The 17770-nt window shown below is 35.3% G+C and overlaps 1 protein-coding gene across 1 annotated transcript in view; it reads left to right on the top strand.

Moving 5' to 3' along the window:
• HDAC9 (histone deacetylase 9) overlaps positions 1-12007 on the top strand; it is a 679750-nt gene extending 667743 nt beyond the window's left edge. Inside the window, exon 24 of the mRNA XM_023215947.1 lies at positions 11837-12007. Coding sequence (XP_023071715.1) covers positions 11837-11944 — 108 coding nt within the window. The 3' untranslated portion in view covers positions 11945-12007. The remainder of the gene's footprint in view (positions 1-11836) is intronic.
• The last annotated feature ends 5763 nt before the right edge of the window (positions 12008-17770 follow it).

Raw genomic sequence — 17770 nt, 5'->3', positions numbered from 1 at the left:
GTTAGCAATTTTCCCAGATAATCAATAAACAAAATTATACTCTAACCACAATATGCTGGAACTGACTGTAAATGACTTGTGAAAGCCAATTGTGTGTATCTCTGCTTAAATCTAAGTTCAATAACATCATATTAGTAGCTTGAAACAGGCCATGGTGGGAATATTTACACCACAGAAATCAGCAAATGCTACAAATTAGGACTACTTCTTGGACAGTTAGCAGTTAAACATTTACCGGCACACCACAGCTACATAATGTGAAACAGGTCTTGTTAGCAGAAAAGTCAACATTTGGAAAAGAGTATCATACAAAATCTCTTTAATAAAACAAATAAATAAAGAAAATATTGAAAAATATAAAATTAGCAGATTAAAGGAAGAAGAGATTAAAAAAGCAAAGAAAGGGAAGAATACTAAGACACACAAAGTGAAACAGGGCTTACCAAATTTGACTGTCAAATTTAAACTTACTTACAGAAATAGGGGCAAGTAAACAACAAGATTTTTGGCATTTAATGTGAGCCAAGCCTTCTTCATAACAATTGATATCCAAACTACAGACATTATGTTGGAACACTACAAATACAGCCCTGAACAAACTTCCTTTCAATGTTGTTAGAACTTCCGTTTGATATGCACTTTTCAATAAATATAGTATATTCCTAACTCTACTATGTGGTTCTAACTGTTTTCTCATTATGTTGTATATCTACAAACTTACCTTAATGATTAAACAAGAATATCAATAATCTTAATTATCCAACAAATTGCATTCATTATCCTCTTTCCAATAGACCGCTATGCCTTCTTCCATTTATTTTTAGGTTTATTTTTAATTACTTAGTTGGTGATTGCCATAGATGTTTAAATGTATCATGTGCAAACTGTCCGTGGTTAAGCACCATGGAAATTATAGGATACTATTTGGGCTTGATATGGAACAGAGGCTTCTTCTCTTTGATATGGAACAGAGGCCTCTTCCTCGTTTCATTCATTGGCTGATGTATTGTTTAACCTACATTTCTCTAAGCCATAGTAGTTTTAGATAAAAACTCAGTTAATAGAATAATAACTACAGTAATGATCTCAGAGTCTGGCTCACTGGTCCCTCTTACCTTATTCAAGGAATTCCTGCAATATCTCATGCGAGCTGATGACCATGACTGTTCCCTTTACCTCTTGGTCTTCCTGTTACTCTCATAAGACTTATTAGACTTATGTCACTGCTATTGACCAGAAATATTTCTTAATTGCTGTGTTGATATCACCCTATATCAACCACATGTAGGTAGGATGCAGGCAGACCCAATCTGAATAATTTCAATAGTTTGTCAGTGTAGTAACTTGATTGTCAGTACAATCACCCTGATTCTGATTTTCCCCCCAATCTATTTGGGCAAGAATTTTAATGACTTCAAACAAATAAAAGAGCTTATTTTGAGAATGACTCATGAATCACAATATGGATAAAATTATAACCAGATTTACTTATACAATCAAATTAAACATACACAACTAATTGCAGACCTCTCTAAGATAATTATTCAAATGAGAGCTGAGTTTTCACCACCAATCCCTCCTCACTAGGGAATTGATAATAGTTCATCAGCATGTAGAATCAGGTCTTTATCACAATCTGCTTCCCTTGTGCTCTTGGTCTTGATTATCATATTCTTCCAAAGTTCCACAATATCTTTGACCCTGACAACTGAACCCTTTCTGCATTTTGTCTGAGTCGCTTTGCATGTTGCAGGGGGACTTTCAGCTTTCTTTGTAAGTTAATTTGTGGCCTTATATCTAAGAATATAACATGTTGCTCTCATGCAAAATATATAGTCTCACTTTGTTTCCTGGAAGCACAATAATCCAGTGGAAAGAACATGAACTCAAGATCCAGACTTTGTTTCCCTATTCTCTTATGTCACGATGCTTTTTTAGAAAATTTTTAACTTTTGCTAAACTGTTTTTAAATTGTAAGATATTACACTTATACAGAAAACTGCAAAACACGAATGTACACCTCAATGAAATATGACAGAGATCACATATGTAATGATCAACCAAGAGATAGAGTAATGTCAGCATGTCAAAAGACCCCACATTCCCTAGTATCCCTTCTCTTTTCTGAAAGTAACCAATTTTACGATTTCTAACACTACATTTTAATTTGGGACTTTATATCCATGAAATCATACAATATATAATTCCTTTCTTACTCGTTTTGCTCAACATTATATCTGTGAGAGTTATCCATGTTGTTGCAACCAGCTATAGTTGATTTGTTTTTATTAACATATAGTATTCCATTCCATAAAAATAATTTTTGGGAAAATGTCACATTTTATTTACATATTCTACTTTTAACAGATAAGGGGAATTTTTCCAGTTTGGGGGCTATTGTATCTAATGTCGTGATGGACATTTTATATGTGTTTCTCGGTGCACTTGTACCGACATTTTTGTTGAATATATTTCTACAAATGGTATTGCTGAATCCTGAAATATGCATGTGTTTAAGTTTTGTGGATAGCACCAAACTGTTTTCCATAGTTACATAGTTACAATTTGTACTCCTACCAGTGGCATACAAGTGTTTACACAGTTCTGTATCCTTCTAATACTCCATATTGTCAGTCTTTTAAAATCTTAGCCATTCTGTTGGATGTGTAGTAGTATATCACCATGGTTTTGATTTGCCCAGATGCTAATAAGGTAAAGCAGTTCTTCATCTATTTATTGATCATTTGGACGTACTGTTTTTGAAGTATCTATTCAAAACTCTTGTCCACCTTCATATTGTCTTTTTCCTTACTGATTTAGCAGTTCTTTATAGGTTCTAGTGTTGGTTTCATGTGTTGAAAGGTGACCTTTGATAATTGAAAGTAACTTTTTAATGTGGTATAATTCATCAATCTTTTCCTGTAGGATTAGTTCTTTTTGTATTCTGTTTAAGTATTCTTTCTGGATTCCCAAAGTCATGAAAAGATTATTTTTGTTTTTTTCTTACTCTTCTCTGAAAGGTTAATTTTTTGACTTCAACATTTAGATGCATACTTCATCCGGCATTGAATATGTATATGTATATATGAATATAGAGGTCAGGTTTGTTTGTTTCAATGTGAATATACAGTTGATTAAGTACCACTTATAGAAAAGACCATCCATTTGACGGGGCACAGTGGTTCACACCTGTAATCCCAGCACTTTGGGAGGCTGAGGTGGGCGAATCACAAGGTCAGAAGTTCGAGACCAGCCTAGCCAACATGGTGAAACCCATCTCTACTAAAAACATAAACATTATCCAGGCATGGTGGCATGCACCTGTAATCCCAGCTGCTCAGGAGGCTGAGGCTGGAGAATCACTTGAACCCAGGAGGCGGAGGTTGCAGTGAGCCGAGATAGTACCACTGCACTCCAGCCTGGGTGACAGTACAGGATTCCATCTCAAAAAAAAAAAAAAAAAGACCATCCATTTATTATGGCTCAGTAGTGTTAACTTTATCCATGTATACTTGGAGAGTCTATTACATTTCACAGGTTTCTCTCTTTTTATGTGATATTATCAGACTGTCTTAACTACTGTAGTTTTATAAAACGTCTTGATATCTGGTAGAACAAATCTTTCAGTTTGTTCTTCTTCAAGACAGTTTTGGCTGCATTTGGCCCCACTGTATTTTTATATAAAATTTTAGAATCAGTTTGGGTGGTGGTTTAGTTCACCAAGTAAGACAAAGGTGATTACAGTGTAATAACAGATGCTGTTTAAATGGAAGCTTTCTGTAATATAATTATAAGAAAAGTTTGAATGAAGGAAATGAAAAAAAAATTTATCCACCAGAACTAACTGAAGGAAAACTCTTGTGACCCTATTAATATCAGATAAAAATGGACTTTAAGGCAAGAGAAAATGGAGATCAAAAGAGATGTTTCATACTGATACAATATTCTATGAACCAAGAAGATAAAACAATTCAAACTTTTTGTGTCTCAGACAGCATGAAAACATATTAAGCATAAATGGAAAGAACCAAATGATAAAATAGGCAAAACCACAATCATAATAACAAATTTTAGTACACTTCTCTCAGTAACTGGTAAACCATGAAGAAAATAAAAGTGAAGGGTGATGTAGAAGATTTAAACACTTGATAAACTTGCTATAATTTAAATATATAATGGAGTATATATCCCCTAACATGACGGAATATCATTCTTTTCAAGGACATTCTTAACATTTTAAAAAATAGACCATATATGGACCATAAAGCAAGTTTCAATAAATTTCAACTAATTGAATTCATACATAGTATAATTTCTTACCACAGTGAGGTAATTAGAAAATCGTATATATTTTGAGCTTTCAGATATACTCTAATTCATGTGTCCAAAGAAATCACAGTGAAATATTAGAAAGTATTCTGAAATAAAGCATTATGAAAATATAACATGTGAAAACTTGTGTGATATATAAAGCTGAACTTAGAGAAACATATAGTTTTAAATGTATATATTAGAAAAGAAGAAAGTTTAAAATTAATGTTGAAAGCGTACATCTCATTAGAGAATCAAAGCAGCAAATTAAATGCAAAGAAACCAAAGAAGATATAAATAAAATGATAAAATAGAAAACAAGCATATTATATGTAAGATTTTTAAAGTCAAAGGTTGATTCTTTGAAATAAGTAGTAAAATTGATTTTACTCTAGTAAGACTGACCAACAAAGAAACAGCATGCGTGTCCTGTATTGGGAAAGAAAAGGGGACTTCACTACAGATTTTAATGTTATTAAAAGGATGACAAGAAAATATTAAAATAAACTTTATGTAAACATTTCAAAAATTTATGAAATGGAATACATGAAATGGAAAAATTATAATAAAAATGCAACTTTGCAAGACTGAATAAAAATACAGAAAATTTGAATGGTTCTTTAGTTACTAACAAAATTGAGTTTTTAAAACTAAATTTACCAGGAGAAAACACAAAACCCATATAGCTTCACCAGGCAATTCTACCAGGAGTTTAAGGAAAAAATAATACCAATCACAAATTGTTTTAGAATAGAGGAGTGAAGGGTAGGAAGAATACATCGCAAATAAATTTTTGAGGCCTATATAATACTGATACCAAAAACTTAAGAGAATATCACAAGAAAGGAATCTTGAAGAGGAGGAGGATGTGAAGCTCTCAAGTATGTCTGGAAAGCAACCTGTCTCTAGAGGTGGTAGTGACGTTCTACAGAAAAAAAGTAAAAACTTGCTGCTGATGAAGATGATGATGACGATGACGAACATGATGTTGATGAGGGTAAGGAAGCTGAAGAAAAAGCCCAGTGAAGAAATCTATACAAGATACTCCAGCCAAAAATGCACAAAAACCATCAACATCAAGATGAAAAGGTCAAGAATCCTTCAAAAAATAGAAAAACAAAAACAAAAAAAACCTTCCCAAAACACTAAAAGGACCTAGTTCTGTGGAAAACATTAAAGCAAAAATGCAAGCAAGTACGAGAAAAGGTGGTTTTCTTCCCAAATTGGAAACCAAGTTCATCAATTATGCGAAGAATCTTTCTCATAGTCATAGTAGTTAAAACCCTAAATAAAATATTAGCAGTTCATCACATCTTAAATGTTCATAAAAATTGGGTTTACTCTAGAAATATAACATATTAACTTTCCAAACTAATTTATTATAATTCATCACATTAAGACAATGAAGAAGAAATATAACTATTTCAATAAATATTTTAAAAGCAGCTGATAAACTACCCAATCATAAAGAACAATTTTTACAAACAGAAATAAACAATATTTATTAATTTGATGAAGGATAGCTACAAAATAAATTCCACAGTATACATCAGGTTTAAAGGTGAAATATACAAATTATTCTTTTAAATCGGAAACAAGACAAAAATACTCTTACTGCTTCATTTCAACGTTGTTCAGGGTATCCTAGACAGTGCGATATAGTAAGAAGAAGAAAAAAGGTATCAGTATTGGAGAAAAATAAATAAATCTTTCACTACTTACAGATGATTTGTAATTGAGTATGAAGAAAATATATTAAAATATATTCATTTAAATTGTGAATTAATATGTAAATTTAACAAGGTGAATAGTTAATTAAAAATCAATGAAAATTGAAAACTCAATGAAAAGGTTTAGTAAAAATTAATTATATATCTATATAACTGTCATAACTATAGAAAATAAGTTTAAGAATACACTGGTTTTATGTAACCAGTTATAATTAAGGGAAACTGGGTGAAGAGTACATGGGAATTCTGTACAATGTTTAAAACTTTCTGTAAATATAAAATTACTTCAAAAACCTTTTTTAATAATGAGTTTATTTCACACATACATTTTTGTATCCCTACCATTTCCATGTCTGACCACTACTATACTATGTCCTATCATAACATTCCATACATAATTAAAACCAAGCAAAGTGTGGTGTTCCATCTTTAAAAACTGAACAGACATTTTGGACAACACATTCTTGGCAATGGAACCTGGACAATATTTATCAGACATGGTAGGTGAAGTTCTCACTCTGCATTACAAAAAGGAGAGGTAGATATCAAATGATACAGAAATGAAATAAGACAGAAATTTTCTAACAAGCTGTTTAAACTATTAAGGAGACTTCTTGCTCCACTGCCAGAGATCTTGAGTAGCCGTCTGGTCAGTCATTAGGAAGCAGTTCTTCGCATAATTGATGAACTTGGTTTCCAATTTGGGAAGAAAACCACCTTTTCTCGTACTTGCTTGCATTTTTGCTTTAATGTTTTCCACAGAACTAGGTCCTTTTAGTGTTTTGGGAAGGTTTTTTTTGTTTTTGTTTTTTTTTTTGAAGGATTCTTGACCTTTTCATCTTGATGTTGATGGTTTTTGTGCATTTTTGGCTGGAGTATCTTGTATAGATTTCTTCACTGGGCTTTTTCTTCAGCTTCCTTACCCTCATCAACATCATGTTCGTCATCGTCATCATCATCTTCATCAGCAGCAAGTTTTTACTTTTTTTCTGTAGAACGTCACTACCACCTCTAGAGATAGGTTGCTTTCCAGACATACTTAAGAGCTTCACATCCTCCTCCTCTTCATCTTCTGACTGTGCATCTTCTTCCACAGCTACTATGTGCTGCCCACTAATATGCACTGGCCCTGAACCATGCTTCAACCATGGTTGAAGACCATAGGTGGTGGTATTTCAAAGCCCACAAGAGAAGCTGTTGGCTGTACAGACATTTTCAAAGTTGCCAGTGTTACTTTTATTTGGACTGCCTTTAAATTTCATTGCTTCTGCTTCAACAATGTTGAACTGACCATTCTTAAAGAAAACTGGTATTCATTTTCATCATGATCTGCTTTAAGTGATAATCTTTGTCAGCTTTAGTTCACAATTGAAAAGAATTCTGAGGCCTCAGGGGGCTCATGTCCATGTCCATCGAATCTTCCATGGTTTTCTGTCACCCACTTAGGTGGGAGAGAAGACGAATGGAGATATATGACTCCTACTCCAGTGAACAAACACACAGGACAGAATCACACCAGGAATGAAAAATTTTTAATTAAATTATAAATATGCATATTTTATATATAATGTAAATATATACACGTACATAATTTACAAAAGCATTAAACAAACCACATACCTAGAATAAATCTATCTGAAAATATGACCCTATTCACAAAATTGTAAAATATTTTTGGAGAAGTTAACAAACATCTAAATAAATTATGGAATATACTATGTATATGGATTTGAGGTCTAGGGATTGGGATGATCCCAGTTCTCCTCAAACTGGGTTAAAGATTAATTTCAATGCCTTTCAAAATTTCATTCCATTTTATTGTCATTCTATTGCTTTTTCTTGCTACTCAGTTGGAAGAGACCTTTTCTGCTGTAATTATTGGCACGGCCATTCTGCCTCTGCTTGCCTTGGGTCTTTGTTTCTTTTGCATTTTCCTGCTTTTCTGATCTGTAGAAATATCTGCCTACATGTCCGGAAACCTTGCCAATGCATAGGAGGAAATAATTGTCTGGAAATTGTGCAAGGGCAGTTTACCTTAGAAAACAAAATGAATTATCACTGCTGTTCTGATTCTTCATCTTAAAACCATATCCTGATTACAGCAGGTGACCAAGAGGAAGAACCCATTTTATTTTGTCTTATTAGCTATGGCGAGCAGAATAAAGGGCACCTCTTCATGTTTTTTTTTTTTTTCAATTAATTATTTCTCCATTTATTCAACATTTTAAAAATGTCTGTCATATACAGTCTCCATATATGACTTTAAATAACTCACAACAAAGTAGAGAGTGGGAAAAAATGACTTTCTACCATATAATGTATTTAGTAAATTAGAGTATTTGTGAGGAAAAGGGCCACAGGAGTGGAGGAAATTTGCTCTAGTAGAGAATTTGAGGAGCAGGCAATATTTGTGGTGGTCCTTGAATCCTCGTCAAGGTTTTACCAATTGAAAGAAGAATGAAGAAAATAGAATTCAGAGGGAGCAGAATAGATAAAGGTACAGAAAGATTAAAATACTTGGCATATTTGGGAAACATCAACACGTAACAAAAATGCTAACAAGACTATTTAATAGATCCTTTGCTTGATTGATGTATACATCCATCCTCACACACCTGTTATATTTGCAAAGGCTCTGTTTAGCTGCCTTTATGTTCTGTTCTGAGTCATGCAAATAAAAAAATCAGTGAGCTGTTTTTCGTATCTCATCAGTACAGTGTAAATCTTAAAACTCTTACTCAACAGCTTCTCCAAGAATATCCCTCGCCTCTTTCTATAGATGAATCTTAGGCAACTAAAATGATTTTTGACGATTTAAATGATCTGATTCTAAAGAACCAGGAAATTACTTATAAGATGATAATGGCCACAATTTTATGGTGCTTTAAAATAGCTACGGTACTTAGAATGTATATAGTATATGTAACTTAACAAACATCTGAATCTTGTCAATACGTTATCATAACTTTCTGAAAATGATGTAGAAAAATAAACTTCCCTGTCACTGAGCCTGAAAATCTGTGTAAAGAATTGGTGTGAGTAATGCTTGTGATTAAGCTTTAGATACGATTAAGCTGGATGAGAGTTTTAAGCGTCAAGAGGTTGTGTTAAAATTATCTAGTGTATCTTATAACTCCATGATGAGTACCATTACTTAACAGAATTGCTCAACAGAGATGGCATGATGGGTGTGTACTATTTCCTACATTTGCATCTGCTTTATCTTTCTGTAACTTTTGCATGCAAAAGTTGTCTTGTTTGTATAAATTATTTCTTTAATTATCTTTTAATAACTTCTAGTAATGCTGATTAACCTCAGTCTCCACTATTTTTGCTGTATCTAATCACCTAAATTAAATACATAACAAAACTTTACCACATATTCTTATTTTCTGCTCCAAATGTATAAAAATGAATATTTATTTAATATTATTTTATTAGTTATTAAATTATGGATAATGACCAGCACTCATAAATATTTATTAAGTGGATGCGTCAATCAGATGTTGTTAGTGCTTATAATTGTGAGTGATTAAATAAATAACTCTCTAGAAAAGACAAGCCAATTCTGTGGTCCCGCCGTAAAAGGTTTTAATTTTATAAAAACAGACTCTAAATGCCACTTTCCTTCTTGCCAACGGAGAGAATATTGTCCATTGCATAGCTACCAGAGAAAAAATAAAGAACCTACACTGAGAACTTTCTGAATTCAGCTCTGTCTGTATGTATACACTCAAAATGAAACAAATTGGGGCAATTTACTGAAGGTTAAATCCTCTAAATGACATTCAACTAAAACATGCAGGGAAATGGTTTGGGAGGTTTAAATGATCAATTTAATTGCCTTAATTCTCTGAATTGCTTTTCAAAGTAGACACAACCCTTTTGCATCTAACTGAAGATTCTAAATTGGGGGTTTAGGGGTGCTTGTATTTTACTCTCAACACCCTGAATCACATATGAGTTCTATATAACCTGAGTCTTTAAAATAGCCCAGACCTCAGTGTTCAAGAGACCAGAAGTTAGATGTTTTACATATATGATCTGCCTATAGCTTTCTTTCCAGGATCCAGCACCTTTCAGTTTGTCAGCATTTTTAGAGCTAAATATGCTGACATCGCCTTGTGCTTTTGTTCTTAAATATTGGAACATAGAGTGTCATTTCACGATATTTTATTAGCAAAATCTACCTAGTTTCTATTAAAAATTATTTTCTCTAAGCTCTAAGAAAGGAGCAAAAATTATTTATAAGCAAAGTGGCTCTCTGAACCTTGTCTGATACATAAGAGTTTTCCAAGTAAGCTACAGTTTATGACTCAGTAGTTCCTCTGAGTTAAGAGAGTGTTACTGGACTAACATATCCTTGAAGATACAATTTGAAATACCAGATTTTGAAAAATGATTTTAACGAGTTTTAAGAGTTTATTTCAGAACCTTGTACTGCCACTGAGTGGTGGTGATGTTTTTTTTTTTTTTTTTTTCCTCTCACCAAACTGTATTGCAAATAAACCTTTTGATGTTTAAAAGTTTTTCTTTGGCAGCTAAGAAAAACACTCTGGAAAGTTATAGTTAGTGAATTTACCCATGTATAAATACCCCTGAGCTAGTCTGTTATCCTATGGCATCTGGAATAAAGGCGCTATTGTTTTAGATTTCATGATTGAAGAATAGAATAATCAATTCCGAGAGACCCTGAGGGGAAGATTCACTCACATATGCGGTGGAAACTTGTAATCCTTGTGTTTTTTTAGATTTTCCTACAGATGAAGAGACATAGATGAGTTCATGCTTTGATGCATCTAGTGACATCGCTTCCCATTCATGCCATATTATAGTTTGATCACCAGTTCTTATTTGAGATGATTAACCTTAACATTTCTAGGAAAACAACTTTTTTGTTAATCCTGTTGTTACTATTACTTTATTTGCTTTTTGGGTCACAATAGCTGGACAACTATTTTATTTGCAGGGGCCCTAGCCTTGCGCTTTCTGCTGCAACATGCCAAGCTAATCAGCACGGCATTCTGAGGGATGCATTAGCAGACTTAGGTCTGACAAATAGGCTCTATAAATTATTTAAAGCTTCTCTCCATTTCTTGCAAAGCAATGTTTGCTGAGCTTCTCCATGAAAAATTAGTGTAATTCCAGAAGATCGTGATAGATTTGCAAGGTAGGAATTTGGCCTGTGCTATGCACAGACATCTGCATAGTTATGAATGAAGTAGAAGTTAAATGAAACTGTACAATTATTTTACATTTTGTTATTTGAACCATTTCTCTACTACTTCATTCAATGGCCTTTGAATAAAAGCAGCTGTGTCTCATGGCTTTCTATCATGAAGTGTTCAAATGTATACAAGGTGGTTCGATGTAAAAACACTGTGAAAGTATGGATAATAGACTACCCACTTTCTGTCTATTGCAACTTCCCTGAGGTTTTGTTTGCAGGGCCCAGCTGCATATACAGACATGATGGAATTTGGTTTTTCAGGAACCTACAAAAATTACACAAATAACTCAGATTTTTAATGAATAATACACAGACATGCACCTGCTTCAGGGACTTCATAGATTAGTCTTGTGACCAATGGAAAAGCCCCTTGGAATTCAATTACATGGATGCAAAACAGAAAATAAAACTGGCTACACTTTTAGAACTAATATCAGCAAAATGTTAACTAGTTCTTGGAGCAAGCTTTTTCTGAGGATTAGGTTGTTTCAATTTGCTTTGCTTCTGTGAGACTTACTATAAAGTCGTAATATTCTGCTCATATTATTATCTACTATTCTTGCAGCTGGAGCCGCTTGCAGAAGATATTCTCCACCAAAGCCCGAATATGAATGCTGTTATTTCTTTACAGAAGATCATTGAAATTCAAAGTATGTCTTTAAAGTTTTTTTAAAAATTCTAATCAGGTAAAACTAACTAAAATTATATTGAGAATTATAGTACAAAGCAACATTTATTTAGAGTTATAATTTGCACATATGTTCTTACATATATATCTTACTGTGTTGCTCTTAATGCAGCAATCTTATCTTACACTGATGACAAAATGTAGAGACTCTAGATTTAGAATCCTCTTTTTCTCATGTGTTTCAGGCATTTGGATTTTTTACCATTATGATCACTAAGCATTTACCCAGCATCATGAAATAAATGCAGAAATTGTGATTTTGTAATCCAATCTTAATGAAGGGTAGTTATCTCCTAATGATGTTGGAATTCAGCAATCATTTACTGATTTATGTGTGTTAAGAGAGGAAAAAAATTAATGAGAAAGCCTCTGTGTGGGAAAATCCAACTTAACAAAACAGGGTTAAGTCATAGGCTTTTTTTATTATCCAATTCCCTTCACACTCATACATACATATAAGTGTCCATGAGTGCACACACATGCTGAAATCAAGCACAAACTAACATAAAGATTAGCATGAAGAGAAAAACCAAAGGGCAATATTAGGTGTCAAGGAGAATTAGGAAAATCCTTAGGTTTGCTACTGTCCTGTAGAAGCATTTATTAAGTGCCATTTAAGAAGCTACTTGCCAGCTATGTCTTTGGGTCATTGCCTTTGCTTGTTCAGTAGCAATTTGGAGATATGTGTTGACTGGAGTTAAATTGCCCATTTATCTGATATCGTGAATATTTACACATCAGGCCATATAGGAACTAAAAATAATTCTCCACTTAATCTCACTTGTGCTGGGACTGAGGACCATATGTACCCCATAAACATTTATTGACTACATGTCATAACTGAAATAAACTATAAATTTCAAAGACTTTTAGGGATAGAAAAACATTCAAATGCTGGGGTGCACTATTCACGTCTCTGATATAAGCCTAAAGTACAGGAACTGACAGAGACAAAGAAGGAAAGGCTGGAGGTGATTTCATAAGCTTGAGAAGAAAATCCTGTCATTGTCCTGTCTTTGTCTTGTTTCCTCTAGGGCTAGATAAAGAGGGTCTATTGTATGTCATTCTAGATTTCAAAGCAAGGAATCTTGAACTGATCTTTTACAGCATTCTCCTATTCATCCACATGCAATCCAATGTATGCTTTCAAGTCATTAATAGAATGAAAATATCTCAGTCTTTATGCATATTATTATCTTTTTCTGAGCGTTGTTTAGCCATTACATACACAGAGTGTTAAAATTGATTGTTCCTATGTATATTCTGAGTATATCACTTCAATAGGCATTTTTGAACTCTGATTACATGTTGATCAATTACGAAGGCACAGAGGTTATGAAGAGGAAGAAGACATAGTTTCCGCATCAGGGAGCTAACAGTCCAATGAGTGAAAGACAACCAAGTAAATAATTCCAATACAGTATTCACAGAGTACACAGGTCATGGAGAAGGGGTGGTCTGTTTCTTCAGTCCCTTTCAACTGGGGCTGAGAGGGACTGGAAAGTAAGGAAGGTTGCTTGACAGTGATATAGCCTGAGTTTGGTTCTTCAGAGCTGAACAGCATGTTGGATAACTGAAGAAAGAGTGAAAATGCTTTGAAAAGAACAACAGAAGTGAAGGACTCTATTTCCATTTAGGTATAAAAAGTCATAATTGCTGTACATCTTTAGAAACTCTACTGTTGCCTTTTACATTGGATCTCATTTCCTAGTAATGACTTTTCACTGCATAGTTTTTTCCTTTCACCACTGATGTTTTCAAGTGACCTCTGCAGTCTGCTCTAGCCAAGCAAACCTGTTTGACTCTTGTAAAAGACTCAAGCTACTATCAAAACTTGCTGTAGGAGTATCCTGCCACTAAGGATTGTCAATTCCACTTTTCTGCCCCAAACTGCATTTGACACCACCCAACACTGACCACTTGTCTGTGAAATCCATTTCCTTCTAAACTCTTAATGAGTACCCCACCCAGCTTGGAGCATTATTGCTGATCCAGTAATGCCATAATTTCTTGAGACCAATATATGGTGGTTCAGTGGTATATTTATTTTCAATGTTTTCTCTTAAAAATATCAAATATTTAAATGTCTCTTAGCTCTGTTTCCTAAATTAGAGGATAATCATCAGGAGGACAGGAATCATATCTTTTTGTCTCTGGATGTCCCTCCAGGAAGGGTTGACAGCAGGTGTGAAGTGCATGGGAGCCTGGCCATTAAAAGTAGGCAGATTTGAGTACGTAGGACTTGAATAACTCTTCGAGACCACAAACAACAAAGGCCTCAAGCAACCAGAGCTCCTCCTGAGTCAAGGATATATGGTGTGGTGGACACTGATTTTGGTATACCCAGAAACAATGCACTCTTCACGTCTACTCAAAAGGAGTCTGGTTTTATTAATGAATCTGCCACCAGATATCATGCATCTCAGGGGAAGCTCAACTTAGCTCAAACTCCAGGGGAGCTGTTTTCAGTCTAAGTCAGTCAACCCACTTAACAGTGGTTGGTTAAGAAATGGGTACGTGACTCAATTCAGGCCAATGAAAATCAGGACCAGCTTTATGGGCATTTAGCCTGCATGGTCACATAGGTCCCACACATAGAAGGGCCCCATGCTTACTTAGTGTAAGGCTCTTGCGGTTGCTGCCTGAAATTCTTACTGCATTTTAAAGCAGCAGCCCATATTTTCATTTTGTACCAGGCCCTATAAATTCTGTAGCCAGTCCTGATGTGGTATATTTATTTTCAATGTTTCTCTTAAAAGTATCAGATATTTAAATGTCTGTTAGCTCTGATTCCTAAATTAGAGGATAATCGTCAGGAGGACAGGAATTATATCTTTTTGTCTCTGGATGTCCCTCCAGGAAAGGTTGACAGCAGGTGTGACGTGCATGGGAGCCTGGTCATTAAAAGTAGGCAGATTTGAGTAGGTAAGACTTGAGTAGGTAGAAAGTCAAGGTGATGGTGATGTCAAAAAACGTTTACCAAGAAGGAATGATAGTAGCATCACCACAAGGACAACGTAAATGTCAGTTGAGAGAGCTCTGAATAGTGGGTTGAGGTTTGTAAAATGAAAGAAAACACAAGATCGGAAAGCGATCTCTCACCATTTGAGAAGTGGAGTGAAAATCGTTAGTGAGGAAGTGGTTCAGCACTGTGGCTTTGACCACTGTGTGGTGCATTTTTATGTGGTTATAATTGCATGTCTTTGGGGCCACTCTTCTATACTAAAGGAACAGAAAAGAGCCCTCTAATGTCCACAGAGCAATAAAATAGAGTGGGTATTTCAGAGTCTCAAACTTCATAATGGCTTGGGAAATTAAAATTGTGGGCTCCCTGATTAGTAAACAGTGCTTGACTTCCTTACAAGATATGAAATTGCACTCTTGCTTCTCCCTGTTTTATAACCCATGCTTCCATTTCACCTGCTCCTTTGGGACTCCAGGACACTAATTGTGTTCCTCATTTCCCCTTTGGCAGGGAAAGTGGTAGGGACAGGTTACTTAATCTGTGAGACCCAGTTCAAAAGGAAACTGTGTAAACTCTTCCTTGTTAAAAAATTAGTAATTCCTAGAGGGTAGCAGCAAAGCACTGAACCAAGCATGGGGTCTTTCTGAGAGTGGGGCACTTCGCAACTGCACAGGTTACCCATTACGAAGCCGCCCCTGAAGGTAGTCTTTGTTCAACAGGAGCACTTCCTCTTCACATACGTCTCTGAGTGTCACACAAGTGCCTCCTTTCAACTTTGGGGGCTGTTCAGATTTCAGCCCACCTCGTAGCCCAGGTTCTGAAGGGTTCTTTTGTGCTGCAGGTTAGAACGACAGTATCAGAGATGTATGTTACTGTTGAGAAGCAGGCCTGTAGCATGTGGGAAACATTCAGGCAAGTTTCTAGATAGCCTCATCCCAAGGCACATGGCAAGGTGCTGACAGGTCTCCTGTGAATTTCTTTTTGAGAACTGAGCCCCCCAGCTGAGAGTATGCAGGTGCTGGAGACTGTGATTAGCATTGGCTCCTTGCCTGGCCACATGTATGTGAATATTTTCCAACAGGATCATTTATGTTGTTCTGTCCTTGTTTGTGTTGCTCATCTAGCTGAAGAGAAGAGGCCTTACAAGGCCACAGCAGGGCAATGATTTCTCCTGACAGGTGAAGACCCTTCCTGACAGGAGAGGGTCTGGTTCCATCTTAACATGATAGATGGCATACAAGGGTCAATTATCTTTGAGATGATAAAATGGAAACGAAGTTTCATGTTATTCCTTAAGAAATTAAAAATAGAACTACCATATGATTCAGCCATCTCACTTTCTGAAGACTTATCAGAAAGAATTTAAATTAGAATCTCAAAGGGATGTCAGCAGTCTCAGTACATTGCGGCACTATTCACCATAGCCAAGAGATGGGAGCAACCTAGGGGTCCATCAGTGGATGAGTAGGTAAAGAAAATGTTATATAGACATAAAATAGAATATTATTCAGACCTACAGAAGGAAATTCTGCAATACATGGCAACTTAGCACAATATCTTTTGATGGCAGATATTATTTCTGCTGTGTTCCTGCTAGTTTTTAATTGCCATATCTTTTGTACAGTCTCTGGTATGTATTAGGTGCCCTGCAAATGTGTTGAATGAATGAATGAGCTAGTCTGTCAATGTTTGCCACATTATTCTTCTAAGCCTGGATTGATTTTTGTAGCTAACCTCACATATTTATACTCCTTGGCACACTCATGCAGAAGAATGAGGGATTAAGAAGACCAAGCAAAATACATGAGAGCTCATTTCTTCTCCTACCTTCATGACCCTCAAGGATGAGTCATTTCTAAGTTAGGAAGAACATGAATTATTTTTGTGAGTTGCCATTTCCATGGGTAAGCTTGGGGTGACAATTGTCAGAGCTGGATCTAGCACTTGGCTAACTGGCTGTAATAATCAACAAGTGATGCCAGTAACGAGTCAGCCTGGAGTGAGATAAAGAACTCTCATATGGATGTTTCCTTTCCTGAAACCCACCCTAGTGATTTACAGCATCCATGCACCATTGAATTCTTTCACTTTTCTGCATGGCATGGTGGGCGCCAGGGTTCTGAAACACCACATTTTTTTTATTATACTTTCAGTTCTAGGGTACATGTGCATAGCGTGCAGGTTTGTTACATATGTATACTTGTGCCATGTTGGTGTGCTGCACCCATCAACTCGTCAGCACCCATCAATTCATCATTTATATCAGGTATAACTCCCAATGCAATCCCTCCCCCCTCCCCCCTCCCCATGATAGGCCCCGGTGTGTGATGTTCCCCTTCCCGAGTCCAAGTGATCTCATTGTTCAGTTCCCACCTATGAGTGAGAACATGCGGTGTTTGGTTTTCTGTTCTTGTGATAGTTTGCTAAGAACGATGGTTTCCAGCTGCATCCATGTCCCTACAAAGGACGCAAACTCATCCTTTTTTATGGCTGCATAGTATTCCATGGGAAACACCACTCTTTATACCAGTGCTGGCCCATTATAACTTTTTCACAGATTTGGGAGGAGAGGAACCATGAAGTGAGTTTTCCATAAAAGTAAATTTATTTAGCTTTAAGTTCTAAAAACATGTAATGAATAATGTTGATATTAATCTGTGAAACCCCAAAATATGAGGACCACAAGTATAAAGCTGTAGTTTCCTTTTACTTATTTATATTTCTTAGTGAGAAGAGTATTCCTTTTCAGTGTCAACCAATTTTATGGAGTTCTTGAATGATAGTAATGATAATCATAGCATCTTTTTTTTTGTGGATCAAGGAAACATATACGTGCACAAGGATTT

This window comes from Piliocolobus tephrosceles, chromosome 8 (assembly GCF_002776525.5).
Source record: "Piliocolobus tephrosceles isolate RC106 chromosome 8, ASM277652v3, whole genome shotgun sequence".
Classification (NCBI taxonomy): Eukaryota; Metazoa; Chordata; class Mammalia; order Primates; family Cercopithecidae; genus Piliocolobus; species Piliocolobus tephrosceles.
This window is presented reverse-complemented; position numbering and strand designations above follow the sequence as displayed.